The sequence below is a fragment of the Myxine glutinosa genome, chromosome 3 (assembly GCF_964187855.1).
Source record: "Myxine glutinosa chromosome 3, kmMyxGlut1.1, whole genome shotgun sequence".
Lineage (NCBI taxonomy): Eukaryota > Metazoa > Chordata > Myxini > Myxiniformes > Myxinidae > Myxine > Myxine glutinosa.
In genome coordinates, this window is record NC_136263.1 from 19,583,931 (window position 1) to 19,597,913 (window position 13,983).

Here is a 13,983-nt window from a genome sequence, read left to right on the forward strand (position 1 = left end):
CATCTTGTCTTCCGTTCCCTCTTTTTTTGTTTGTCTGTATTTGTCTGTATATATTTTGTTTGTCTGTTTGATTTGTTTGTGAAATAAATGTTAGCTCTTTCACGAGCCTCGATTGTGTATACAAAAAAAAATAATCCGTCTCGTCTATATTGTGGTTGGCGACATATTGAGACATTCAAACTGATATTGAAATTGGACACTATAAAATGGGAAATAGTTTTAATAAGACAGACAATGTTTCATACAACCATTTTTTCTAAAATTAAGTATACATGGCCATGAAGCACAAACATTCAGTGTTTTGACAAACTACAACAAATTCATACAGGGGGTCTGATCAACACTCTGTTGCTGACAGGCACACATTGATGTGCACCTCAACTCTGAATAGCGACATTTGCATCGTCGTCTTGCATTGCTTCTGGCATGCACAACAAATCATCTCGAGGAAACTTTCTGGAATTGGACTCAGTGACATCAGAATAGGCTCTGGTCCTGAATCACCACGTTACCATCCCATTTCCACAGGTGCAAGAAGGTCATGTATAGCACAATGAGCATTTCTCCATACCATGGCTTGATAGTGTACTCACATCAAATGGAAATGAAGAGCATCACTTGTCGGCGACATTGCTTCTGGTTTACCAGTCTTAGAGAACAACATATGTCGTGCTGAATCAACAGAGGTTGTTCTGTGCACATTATATATTCTGCAGACGAACGCTTCTGCAGATTTGATTGTCTCCTCTGTGAGTTCACCAATGCCCAAGTTCTTCAGCAGTTTATTCAAAACTCAAAAAGAACCACTCAAAATTCGGCTTGGGAACCGGGTTAATCGAATTCAGCAAACCTTAATGTTAAAAAGTGAGGTTCCCAACTTTTACCCAAAAATGCACCGAGAAACTTATACATGGCCTTTTTCCATAAATCCGTCTAGTCTGTGTTGTGGAGTCGCTGGTATCCAGTGTGCCATGGGAAGCATTGGTACTTGCCCAAGTCCAGTGGCTGTGTCTCGTCCAACAGTCCTGTGTTGCGTCTTGTGCATTTGTCTGCATGTCCATATGTGTGACACATGTGTGTGGCAGGTCCACCACAGGCCAGAGATCCAATAAATAAAAAAAACTAAAAAAAACTTTACACACGTTGAAGGAATTAATGGTTATGGTGCATGGCCTCAAAAATGGAAGCAGCTCAAACCTACTCTTAAAAAAATCAGTTTTGGGAATGGAATACCAGGCGTCGATATCTTCAAAATATTCTGCAGCGATGAAGACGAGAGCTTTGACTTTATCAAATGAGTCGCCATTTTAATCTGGCCTTTAGTTGAGAATGTTCTGAACCTGTGTTCCTTGTCTTGTCCTACATGGTACAGGCCCGACTGTATCGTGTGTCCGCATGACAACTCATTGGACAGGATGTAACTAGAATTCATAATAAACGGTTACATTCTGTGATGAAATGAAAGTATTTTGACAAAGTCTGTCAGTATGTGAAACTTCTTGGAGGATATTTATTAATCGATTGCTGATTATTGGGAGAGTGTGCAACAAAAATTAGAGCCCTTTACCGTCAAAGTAATATAATTTTAGCAAAGTGCAATACGCTGCCAATGATGTTAAAAATGTTTAGCAAAGTTGAATACTTCGCTGATACTAACAGAAAAATCATCAGTTTTGATATATTTGGATCATTGGTCACATACAGCGATATCGATTCGATGTTTTACCTTTTTCTGTAAATTTGTGTTCCTTTCTAACAATACTTCACTTTTGATCCCATGCGCGAGTGAAGTGAAAAACGGGGTCAAGCCATTAGTTCACTTTGTCTGTATGTCCACAAGCAAGTTTATGATTCAGGAACAACTTTATTTTGAAACGAATCTTATATTTTGAACATGAATCGGAAAATGAACCTGTAGTTTAGCAGTTCTGTTAGAACCTGGTTTACGTTGAGGAAGCGTTCCTGAAAATATCAAAAAGACGGAAATCAAAGCAATTTTTCTCCCAAGAATTCATGGAATAAGTAAGTGGGGGGTGCGTTCTTTAATCACCACTTCACGTATTATTTTTACCGACAGTCACGTGAAAAAGTAAATACACCCAATGTAAGGTTTTGACTTTTTCAACATATTTCAACATACAGCTATTTGATCCTCATTTCAACAATATTGATAGATAAAGGTGATATAATATCACAAATATCATGAAACATTTACATTTTGTAGTCCATTGTATAATTTAAATAAACATGAATGCAAATTTCGCATGTGGAAAAAGTAAGTACACCCCTACATTTATCACTACTTCAAATACCTAAAATTAGAATCAGGTGCACCACCTCAGGTGCAAATGATTAGAACATCGTTAGAGAGGATCTTGGAGGAACCTGTCTTATTTAAACCTCAGACATTTAGTTTGGTTTGCTCTTTGTTGTTGAAGTGTGCGGCGTCACCATGCCTCGATCAAAAGAGCTCTCCGAGGCCATCAGAAAGAAGGTTAAAGATGCCTACGAGTCTGGGAAGGGATTTAAAAAGATCTCCAAACAAATTGAAATCAATCATTCGACTGTCCGGAAGATCATCTACAAGTGGAGAAGATTCCAAACAACTGACAACTTGTTCAGGCCAGGCCGCCCCAGCAAGTTCAGCCCGAGAGCAGACCGCAAGATGCTGAAAGAAGTCTCGAATAACCCCAGAATGTCATCACGAGACCTACAGGTAGCTCTTGCCACTGTTGATGTCAAAGTGCCCGAGTCGACCATTAGAAAGAGGCTGCACAAATTTGATCTACATGGGAGGTGTGCCAGGAGGAAACCTTTGCTGTCCAGAAAGAACATCAGGGCAAGACTAAAGTTTGCCAATGAACACCTCGGCAAAGACCAGCACTTCTGGAACAATGTGCTGTGGACAGATGAGTCAAAGGTAGACCTATTTGGCCACAGTACCAGAAGACATGTTTGGTGAAAACCAAAGACAGCATTTGACCACAAGAACCTGATACCAACTGTAAAGCATGGTGGTGGAAATATTATGGTTTGGGGCAGCTTTGCTGCATCAGGGCCTGGGCAGCATAGAATCCACTATGATTTCTTCATTGTACCAGAGGGTGCTTGAGGATAATGTGAGGCCATCTGTCGGAAAGTTGAAGCTCAACCGAAGGTGGACCTTGCAACATGACAATGACCCTAAACATACCAGTAAATCCACCAAGGAATGGCTGAAAAGAAAGAAATGGAGGGTTCTGGAATGGCCAAGTCAAAGCCCGGATCTAAATCCCATCGAGATATTGTGGAGGGGATTTGAAACGAGCTGTGCATGCAAGAAACCCCTCAAACATCGCACAGCTGAAATAATTCTGCATGGAGGAGTGGGCAAAAATTTCTCCCAGTCGATGTCAGAGACTGGTAGACAGTTATAAGAAACGCATACTTGAGGTTGTTTCTGTCAAAGGGGGCAATGCCACCTATTAGAGCCAAGGGTGTCCTTATTTTTTCCACATGCGAAATTTGCATTTATGTTTATTTAAATTATACAATGGACTACAAAATGTAAATGTTTCATGATATTTGTTATATTATATCACCTTTATCTTTCAATATTGTTGAAATGAAGATCAAATAGCTGTATGTTGAAATATGTTGAAAAAGTCAAAACTTTACATGGGGTGAATGAATGAATGAATGATTGTTTTAAGGCCATTTTCCCCGCTTTCAAACTTTAAACTTTAAGTTTCAAAACTTTACATGGGGTGTACTTACTTTTTCACGTGACTGTATGATGTTACACTTTTTTTTAGTTAATGATAGTTATATTCAAATACACACTTGTACATACAAAATTAACAATTACCAGACATTAAAATTCAAATAAACCTCTTCCAGAGGTGGTCGAACTTTGGGGTACCTTTTCTTCTTCCTCCTCCTTCAATGAGCGTCGGTATTTTTCAGAGGCAAACTTAATAACCGGTGACATCAGCCATTCATTCATTCATTCCATTCATTCATTCAGACATCAACCGTTCATTTGACGAATAACATCTAATTTCACTTCTCAATTAGAACGACACTCAGTAGAGCGCATACTCCCGCCGTTGGTGGCCGCTGCTGAGCCCTATCTTCCAATGGTAACAAATCCTTCAAAAAATTCCTGGATCTCGAATAATATCCTGAGGTTCACCAAAAACGAATCAATTCTTTCTTATCCCAAGTGCAATCATCCCACCAACTTTCATCCAAATCCGTTCAAAACTTTTCCAGATATCTTGTTCACAAACACACGAACACACACACGGACGGACACGATCGAATGCATTACTCCCTGGCGGGAGTAATTAGTAACACTTGTACAATGCCTAACACGAGGCACATTCAAAATCAAGACCCTGTTCACCTTCACTCTTTCATTCCTCTTTTCTCCCGCCTCTGGAACAAACTCCCTCACTCTATTCAATCCCACTCCTCCCTCCAGGTCTTTAAAACAGCTGTTCACCACAATCTCTCGTCCTCCCCCATCCAAAACCTTGATCTTTTCTACCCCCGTTAATTCACCCCAGATCCACTTTTTTGAAATTCCGACTTCTTTCCTGAAAGTCCTAGCAATGTCCATGTGGTTTATACCTCTCCCACCCCCTCCCCTTCCCGTGCCTCCTCCCCACTCCCCAAGCCCTCTCCCTCCCACAGATCTCCTGATGTCCCTGTTCTCTACTGTTGTGCTTGTGTGCTTCCCCCTCGCCCCATCTTGTCTCCCGCTCCCTTTATCATATGTTTTATGTATCAGTTTTTATTTTTGTGATTAATGTTAGCTCTTACACGAGCCTCGATCTTGCACACACACAAAAAAAAGCCTCTTCGCCAATCTACAGCACAGTACATTTCTTTTTATGCAGAGCAAAGTATAGTAGTTCTTTCAGCGATTTCGCAATCTACCGCTTTGATACTTTAGCGATGTATTCTGATGTCTCTATTAGTCTTGTAATTTCTGAAAACGCTCGAGAATAAAAGGTATGGCTTTTAAAGTTATGTCGGTGTGAATTGAGGCGCCGCAAGTCAGGACGTGGTATTAACAAAGTAACGATGTATTTGCAAAACGACGTAATGAAGAGACGTAAATTGGGATGTCACTGTACTTTGGATCTGAAATTGGCAAAATAAATGGAATCTCAACCCGATCATGGATGCACAGAGAGGAGTAAGTTAATAAAAAAAGTTTTTATTTCTTTATTTATTATTAATTTTTTTTTTTTTAACACTGTTTGCTTATCTGGCAGTCAAACAAAATTGCAAATCATTCCAAACAGGAAACTTACCGTTTTTAAGTATGCCATAAAGGAAACAAACAACAGGCATGGATAACTAATGTAACATGTTAAATAAGGTGGTGTAAAAGACGCTGCATCAACGGTGGTAAACTTCCAAAAAAAGTTTTTCTTTTCTACCACCTTCAAAATCTTTCTTTTATTTCAATTGAATTATATACTTAAAGACTGCGAAACACAAATCGCCTTCTAGGCACATTCAAAAGCCTTCCTTTTAGCAATACTTGGACGAAATATTTATGCCGCCTCATGCCCTGAGGGCAGAGTAACTGAGATCACTCGGATTCAGCATTCAGGCGAACATGGCGGCGTCGAGCACTGTCCGTTAAGTGCAAAACACAAAGAAACAGTAGAAAAGACCATTCCCAAGTCCTTTTTATCAATATTCCAGGAGAGGAGATGAGACGGTTAGGGAGTCAGGGGAAGGTATTCTATGAACTCTCTAGTTTATTCTTAATTTTAGCAACTACTTTTAGGCAAGCTAATGCAAAAAATTGTTGACATCCCATGCAATGTAATGGAAACTTTTAAATTAGGTCTCAGATTTCACTTCATGGCATGATTTCATGGTTTTTAATCCCCGTTCATTATGTGCATGCCTCTTGGTAAGTGTGACGTAACGCGTGCGTTTGGACCCGGAAACAGAATTATGACGCGGCGCGTTACGTCACGGCTTACCAAGAGGATATCGCAATCGATATGCTCTACCTTCACGTTTTTCATTCAGTGTGAAAAACAAACAAACCAATTGTTAAAATGATTGTCAAAAAATTGTTGACATCCCATGCAATGTAATGGAAACTTTTAAATTAGGTCTCAGATTTCATTTCATGGCACGATTTCATTGTTTCATGGTTTCATGGTTTCATGGTTTCTAATCCTCGTTCATTATGTGCATGTATATAGCTGCTTGAGCCAAACGACAATGACAAGGAAATCTGATCTTGTTGCTGAAACTGTCGGGACATGTACCATGGAATCTTTTTCTGGATAACGATTTTCTAACTGAATCGTGGAAATGTTGGTGACAGTGTCCCAAAAAGCACAATGAGAGACAGAAAGAAGACAAACAAGATGGCAGAAAAATGTGAATTTTCTTAATTAAATATGTGATGAAAACTGTTAATCAAACTGAGAAGTTCGCCTCATGTTGAGGTAATACTCAATCTAGAGACCAGACTGCATTCTCATTGGTTACCCCAATTTTAATACAACTGAAGTTAGGGTCTTGATATGGCTTATAAAATAATCTTGAGGTTCCAACTTCCGGGGTAGCCCCCAGACTCCCTTCGCTCATCAAATCACAGATATCTACTTTAATGAACCCAGGGCCTTCTACTTTAAAAGTTAATGAAAACCCTGGGGACCTGCTCTGACCAGGCTCGATACTGGAGATGAAATTTTAATTCTAGTGTTTGAATATTTTTTACCCTTCTGTGCTTTGAGCACTCGGGTTGGCAGGATCCTTAAAAGCATGCACGCCCCCCTCCGAGCTGTCTAGCCTGGGTTCGAGTCCCGACCAAGCTATAAACTCTCATCGTGGTGTTTCAAATGCAGGACAAGACATCGGCGTGCGCTCTCAGAAGGACGTTAGGCCGGAGGATCCGCTTGCCAGCATTAGTCACCGGTGGCCATTGTAGCTCCCTTGGAGTCTGTCGCAAAGGATAGACGAGGCATCGCCAGTACCCTAGCCAAGTGTTGTCTCCCCACTGCCCCAACTGTCAGCTCGCTCTTCCATGAGCCTCGATCTTGTAAATAAAATTGTCATAGAAAATAGAAAAAAATAAACATTTTATGCATAAAATATTGTTGTGGCTGCATTCTACAAGGACACTAACAAAAGGTATTAAACTCGACTTCCTTAATTCCCTTAAAAACATTTGCAAAAAAACCCCAAAAACTATTGTTTCCACACTTGTTTTTTTAGAGGAACAGCTGTGGTCAATCTTCAAACAGTGAAGAAGAAGAAGCTCAGACGTCATGAGACTTGCATTCAAAAATGTCTTCATCGGCATGTGAATTGGCATGTGAATTGGAAAGCTTACGGTAATGACGATCCACAACGACAGGGTGGATGAGAGTAAGCAGGCACAATGCAAATGTGACACCGTTAACCTGTCGGTAGAAAGGAGAATGTCAGGAGGGTCCGGTAAGAGGGGAGGTGGGGTGAATGGTCATCAGTCAATAAAAACACCATTGTGCATACTGCAGTCATTTATTTATTTCTAAAACATCATTGTTCTTAAACAGTTACCATCCCCTTCCCCTCCAAGTTCAGTCTGATCCAGGAATCTAACCTCCTTTTTCCCATTAAACCAAAGTATCCGTATTCATAAATTCTGCATTCGCGAGGTTTTCCAGGAACATAACCCTTGTGAATATGGAAAGGCCATGTGTATATTCTTGACGAGGTGGTAAATCAAGAATGAGTGGTCAGATGAGCTCTTAATATAAGTTTACAGCTACAGAAATTTTAATGTAAAAAGATTAAAAGTTAAATAAAATAAAACTGTTTGAGTTATGGATTTCCTAGGCAATGCTAAGGGGTGGAACTTATGATTGCAAGTTTAAGATAAATCTCATGGAGGCGGAGCTTATGAACTGAAGTCAAATTAGAATTTATTGATTAAATTTACATGAGTACACCATCCGTAAAGAAGAATGTTCACGACTTCCAAGCACAGTACGTTGTCTGTAAATGACAAAAGCATCCCCCCGTAAGCTGTGACCCTCCGTAAGCTGTGACCCTCCGTAAGCTGTGACCCTCCGTAAGCTGTGACCCTCCATAAGATGTGACCCTCCGTAAGATGTGACCCTCCATAAGATGTGACCCTCCGTAAGAAAGAGCGATGCTCCACCAGCTGACTTTCGCTTACGGACAGTCTGTGATTTTTCCTGGAATCTTGGCATCAGTATTCTAAATTTCAACCGTCTAGTTCAACTAGAAGGATACTGCACATTTACAGTCGTGAGAATCAGTGAATAAGCGAGTCAGGGGTTCGAGAGAGACTTTTATATTGTGAACGCACATCCATGACACATAGCAGTAGTTCGAGTCAGTTATACCATTATTATATGTGCCCAGATAGGCTCCCACCCACTGTCCAAAGAAAATGGGGCAGATACGTTATAGTAGGTCTTCTTCTTCCTCTTCCTCTACACCACTCCTGTTTCCCATTATTCATGGCTCACATTATAGTAGTTGCCATTCCATGCACCACAGTACAAATTCGGTTCTCGCACTTTCAACTTACCATTTTAACATCCTTCATATGTGTGTGTGTGTGTGTGTGTGTGTGTGTGTGTGTGTGTGTGTGTGTGTGTGTGTGTGTGTGTGTGTGTGTGTGTGTGTGTGTGTGTGTGTGTGTGTGTATATATATATATATATAGTCACGTGAAAAAGTAAGTACACCCCATGTAAAGTTTTGACTTTTTCAATATATTTCAACATGCAGCTATTTGATCCTCATTTCAACAATATTGACAGATAAAGGTGATATAATATAACAAATATCATGAACATTTACATTTTGTAGTCCATTGTATAATTTAAATAAACATAAATGCAAATTTCGAATGTGGAAAAAGTAAGTACACCCTTGGCTCTAATAGGTGGTATTGCCCCCTTTGGCAGAAACAACCTCAAGTAGGCGTTTCTTATAACTGTCTACCAGTCTCTGACATCGACTGGGAGATATTTTTGCCCACTCCTCCATGCAGAATTATTTCAGCTGTGCGATGTTTGAGGGGTTTCTTGCATGCACAGCTCGTTTCAAATCCCCCCACAACATCTCGATGGGATTTAGATCCGGGCTTTGACTTGGCCATTCCAGAACCCTCCATTTTTTTCTTTTCAGCCATTCCTTGGTGGATTTACTGGTATGTTTGGGGTCATTGTCATGTTGCAATGTCCACCTTCTGTTGAGCTTCAACTCTCCGACAGATGGCCTCACATTATCCTCAAGCACCCTCTGGTACAATGAAGAATTCATATTGGATTCTGTGATGGTGAGCTGACCAGGCCCTGATGCAGCAAAGCTGCCCCAAACCATAATATTTCCACCACCATGCCTTACAGTTGGCATCAGGTTCTTGTGGGCAAATGCTGTCTTTGGTTTTCCCTAAACATGTCTTCTGGTACTGTGGCCAAATAGCTCTACCTTTGACTCATCTGTCCAGAGCACATTGTTCCAGAAGTGCTGGTCTTTGCCTAGGTGTTCATTGGCAAACTTTAGTCTTGCCCTGATGTTCTTTCTGGACAGCAAAGGTTTCCTCCTGGCACACCTCCCATGTAGATCAAATTTGTGCAGCCTCTTTCTAATGGTAGACTCGTGCACTTTGACATCAACAGTGCCAAGAGCTACCTGTAGGTCCCGTGATGACATTCTGGGGTTCTTAGAGACTTCTTTAAACATCTTGCGGTCTGCTCTCGGGCTGAACTTGCTGGGGCGGCCTGGCCTGAACAAGTTGGCAGTTGTTTGGAATCTTCTCCACTTGTAGATGATCTTCCGGACAGTGGAATGATTGATTTCAAATTGTTTGGAGATCTTTTTAAATCCCTTCCCAGACTCTAGGCATCTATAACCTTCTTTCTGAAGGCCTCAGAGAGCTCTTTTGATCTAGGCATGGTGACGCCGCACACTTCAACAACAAAGAGCAAACCAAACTAAATGTCTGAGGTTTAAATAAGACAGGTTCCTTCAAGATCCTCTCTAACAATGTTCTTATCATTTGCACCTGAGCTGGTGCACCTGATTCTAATTTTAGGTATTTGAAGTAGTGATAAATGTAGGGGTGTACTTACTTTTTCCACATGCGAAATTTGCACTGATGTTTATTTAAATTATACAATGGATGACAAAATGTAAATGTCTCATGGTATTTGTTATATTATATCACCTTTATCTATCAATATTGTGGAAATGAAGATCAAATAGCTGTATGTTGAAATATGTTGAAAAAGTCAAAACTTTACATGGGGTGATATATTGTTACGCTTCTCCGCCGCCCTTCTTACCCTTACCAAGGGGGGATTAAGCCCCTTGTTCTTCCTGGGCTTGGCGGAACCGAGAGACTTGAAACGCCTCTTCCGGGAAAACGCAAGGTAGGGTTTCGGGACCAAGTCTCGCTCGTACCTAAATCCCTGCGCCGCCATGGAGCGGGGAAGTAAGCCTCGCACGAGCCACGTGTGATTTGGGTACACCGAGCGGATTGAGTACAACGTGGTCCGTGCAGTTTTCTAGTAGTGGAACCCGATTCGAGCGATTCTACTCGTACCACGCTTAGTCAATGAGGAAAACACGAGAACGATCGAATGGAAGGAAAAACACAGGTTCAATTATTATTCCCACAAGTATGTACAATGATCGGTAGAAGCAGAGACACAGAGCAGCACTTAAACAGTCTTATTCTTAACACCCAGACTCGGGCCCGTCACACTCACACAAATAATTTGCAGGCAGGATGCTGTTCAGGCCAAACGTGCCGACTTGGTCATCCAGGAACGGCCCCGTCCGGCTCTCCTCGGCCCCAGCACGTCCCGCGCAGAAGGCAAGCAGGCGGTGGAAGGATCCTCGTAGCGTGTCTCCCGAACAAAAGGCAGCCGATGAGGTAGGAAGGAAAACGTACGCGTCTCTCAGCGCGGCTGGCAGTTACACAGCGCGTTATCACTCGCGTAACTCAATGCACTATACGCGGCACGGCTTCAAGCTCAACCGAGCGTCACTTTCAGATGAGTGCGTATCCTGGTTCATGCGCGTCTTTCTCCACTCAATGCCAACTCAGTCCTCGTACCTCAATTGCTGCTCGAACTTCACTGCTCACCGCGCGCACTCTAGTGGCTTTGCACAACGGCTTATATCTACATGCCCCAAACCTTCTCGAACCTTCACGAACCTTCCAACCACGCCCTGTGACGCAGTGCTGCCGCCACACCCTGTGAGCCCTGATTGGTAGCTCGCGCTTACCGTCGGCTTCTCTGCCGCCCTCATTCGGTCCCGCCCCGACCCTCCTAGCCGGCCTCGTGTTAATTCGCACCAAAAAGCCAAAGGCAGCACTAAGAGACGCAAGGCGATGGAGGCGGCATAGGACAATGGAAGCGATGAAAGGACCTATTCTCTTTACTCTACTCAACGCAAAACTAACACAGGAAAAGGACTATTCTCACACATACTATGAAATAACTGAACTATCGCGAGGCTACATGTTGTTTGTGTGACTAACTATGAGGGGGAAATTTAACCTTTATTATACAAAACTCAAAACCACAACAATATATATATATGTATATATATATACGGTACATGTGCTATGTCTATGGGGAAATTATGTACATTTTGTCGCCAAATTGTGCACAAACAAAATCATGATTTTTAGCTTGTTTCTTTTGAAAGCACATAGGATTCCACACTCAAATTGTGAGTGAAACTTTAAACAAATTTATCCCACAATCTATAGTCTTATATAATTTTTCATCATAAAATTTGAAGCAGAAGAGCAGTGCACTCAAATTTGGCACAGTTCATCTTTTCAGTGTATCAAATGTCCTGAACTATAAATAACAAGTATAAAGCCGTCAAAAATGACGGGTTGGAACAGTTTTTGACGGTACAGTGGCGTGAGCATGCCGAAGCCTGGGCCTAGTGTCAGGTGTGCTTATATCATCTTTATTTATTAGATATCCGACAGACGTAAATGGACACTCGTTTTACTCTGCGCACTTTGCACGTCACGTTCAGTGAATTTCACCTCCCTGTGTATTTATTGTGATTTAAAAAAAAACCGCTTCCATACACCGACCTTCAGGCTCGGTTTGCAAGCCACCGTCTACAATTCCAATGTAAGAGACATAATTACTCTTCTTTTGGGTCTTCGGAGTCCTCGAGAGCTTTGTGTCCTCTGGGTCATTTGGATCCTCAGGGTCTTTTGGGTCACTTGAGTCTTATGGGTCCTCTGGATCTTTGGGGTCCTCAGGTCTTTTCGATCATCTGGGTCTTTGGGGTATTTTGGGTCTTTGGGGTCCACTGCACCCTCAGGGTCTTTATGCTGTTTTGGATTGACATCCTACAGATGTAAATTAACACTCAGTTTACTCTGGGCACTTTGCACGTCACGTTCACCGAATTTCACCTCCCTACGCCGTGTATTTATTGTAATTAAAAAAAAAAACCGCTTCCGTACACTGACCTTGAGGCTCGGTTTGCAAGCCACCGTCTACAATTCCAATGGAAGAGACATAATTACTCTTCTTTTGGGTCTTCAGAGTCCTAATGGTGTTTTGGGTCCACTGGTTAATTTGGGTCTTTTGGGTGCTCAAGCTCTTTTGCATCCTTGGGATCTGGTTCATTTGGGTCTTTGGGGTCTTTTAGGTCATTTGAGTCCTTTGGGTCCTCTGCCTCTTTGGGGTCCTTAGGTCTTTTCAGTCATCGAGGTATTTTGGGTCTTTGGGTTCCACTGGGTCCTCAGGGTCTTTTTGGTGTTTTGGATTGTTTGGTTCTGTGGTGTCGTTAAGGGTCTTCGGGGTATATTTTGGGTTTTCAGGGACTTTTTGGTCTTCTGTGTCTTTTCGATTTTTTGGGGGTCTTTGGGATATTTTGGGTCTCTGGGGTCTTTTTTTTTTTTTTTTTTTTTTTTTTGTATACAAGATCGAGGCTCGTGAAAGAGCGAACATTAATCACACAGAAAGACAAACAGACACACAAAACAAATAACATCGGGAGCGGTAGACAAGATGGGGAGAGAGGGGGAAGGACACAAACACAACATTTGAGAGCAGGGACCGAGAGACATGGAGACATCGAGAGATCTGAGAGAGGGCGAGGGCTTTGGGGGGGGGGGGGCATGGGAAGGGGGCGGTGGGAGAGGTATAAAACATATGGACACTGCCAGGACTTCCAGGAAAGAAGTTGGAATTTCAAACAAGGTGGATCTGGGGTGAATTAGCGGGGGTAGAAAAGATCAAGGTTTTGGATGGGGGAAGATAAGAGATGGTGGTGAACAGCTGTTTTAAAGACCTGGAGGGAGGAGTGGGATTGAAGGGAGTGAGGGAGTTTGTTCCAGAGGCGGGAGAAAAGAGGAATGAAAGAGTGAAGGTGAGCAGAGAGCCGAGATTTCGGCAGTTTAACCATCAGAGGGTTGCTGGCAGATCTTGTGCGACCTGTAGGAATATTTGGGGGACAGAGCACAGAGAGAGCTGGGGGTGCAAGGCCGGAGAGGAGTCGGTAGAAGACAGAAAGACCACCTACCTGCCTGCGGTGAGTGAGTGAAAGGCCCTCAGAGATAGCTTCATCGCGGGAGATTCCAATAATTCTGAAAGCTTTGGTTTCAACAGCGTGAAGCCGAGCTAGGTGTGAGGCAGGAGCACCGGCCCATAGGGGAGAACAGTATTCCATTGAGCTGCGGATGAAAGCCTTGTATGTGGTGAGGAGCTCAGGTGTGCCGAGGAAGGACTTCGCACGACGGAGGATGCCCAGTCGGCGACTGGCTTTGGAGGCCAGCTTGGAAATGTGGTTTTCCCAAGAAAGATCATGGCAGATAGTGAGACCCAAAATATTGAGCGACAGAACATCTTGGAGAGGATTGTTGAGAAAGTAGATGGGAGGGTTGTCCAGTCGATCTTTTCGGAGAGACATAGTAAGAGTGTGAGATTTGTCAGGATTGAAAGACATGTTCC

The 13,983-nt window shown here is 42.4% G+C and overlaps 1 protein-coding gene across 8 annotated transcripts in view; it reads right to left on the bottom strand.

Moving 5' to 3' along the window:
• Nucleotides 1-5,186: 5,186 nt before the first annotated feature.
• The window catches only part of SLC43A3 (solute carrier family 43 member 3), a 132,421-nt gene continuing 123,624 nt past the window's right edge, over nucleotides 5,187-13,983 (bottom strand). For all 8 annotated transcript variants that reach the window (XM_078773742.1, XM_078773739.1, XM_078773744.1 and 5 more), the window contains one exon: nucleotides 5,187-7,427. In XM_078773742.1, coding sequence (XP_078629868.1) covers nucleotides 7,284-7,427 — 144 coding nt within the window. In that variant the 3' untranslated portion in view covers nucleotides 5,187-7,283. The remainder of the gene's footprint in view (nucleotides 7,428-13,983) is intronic.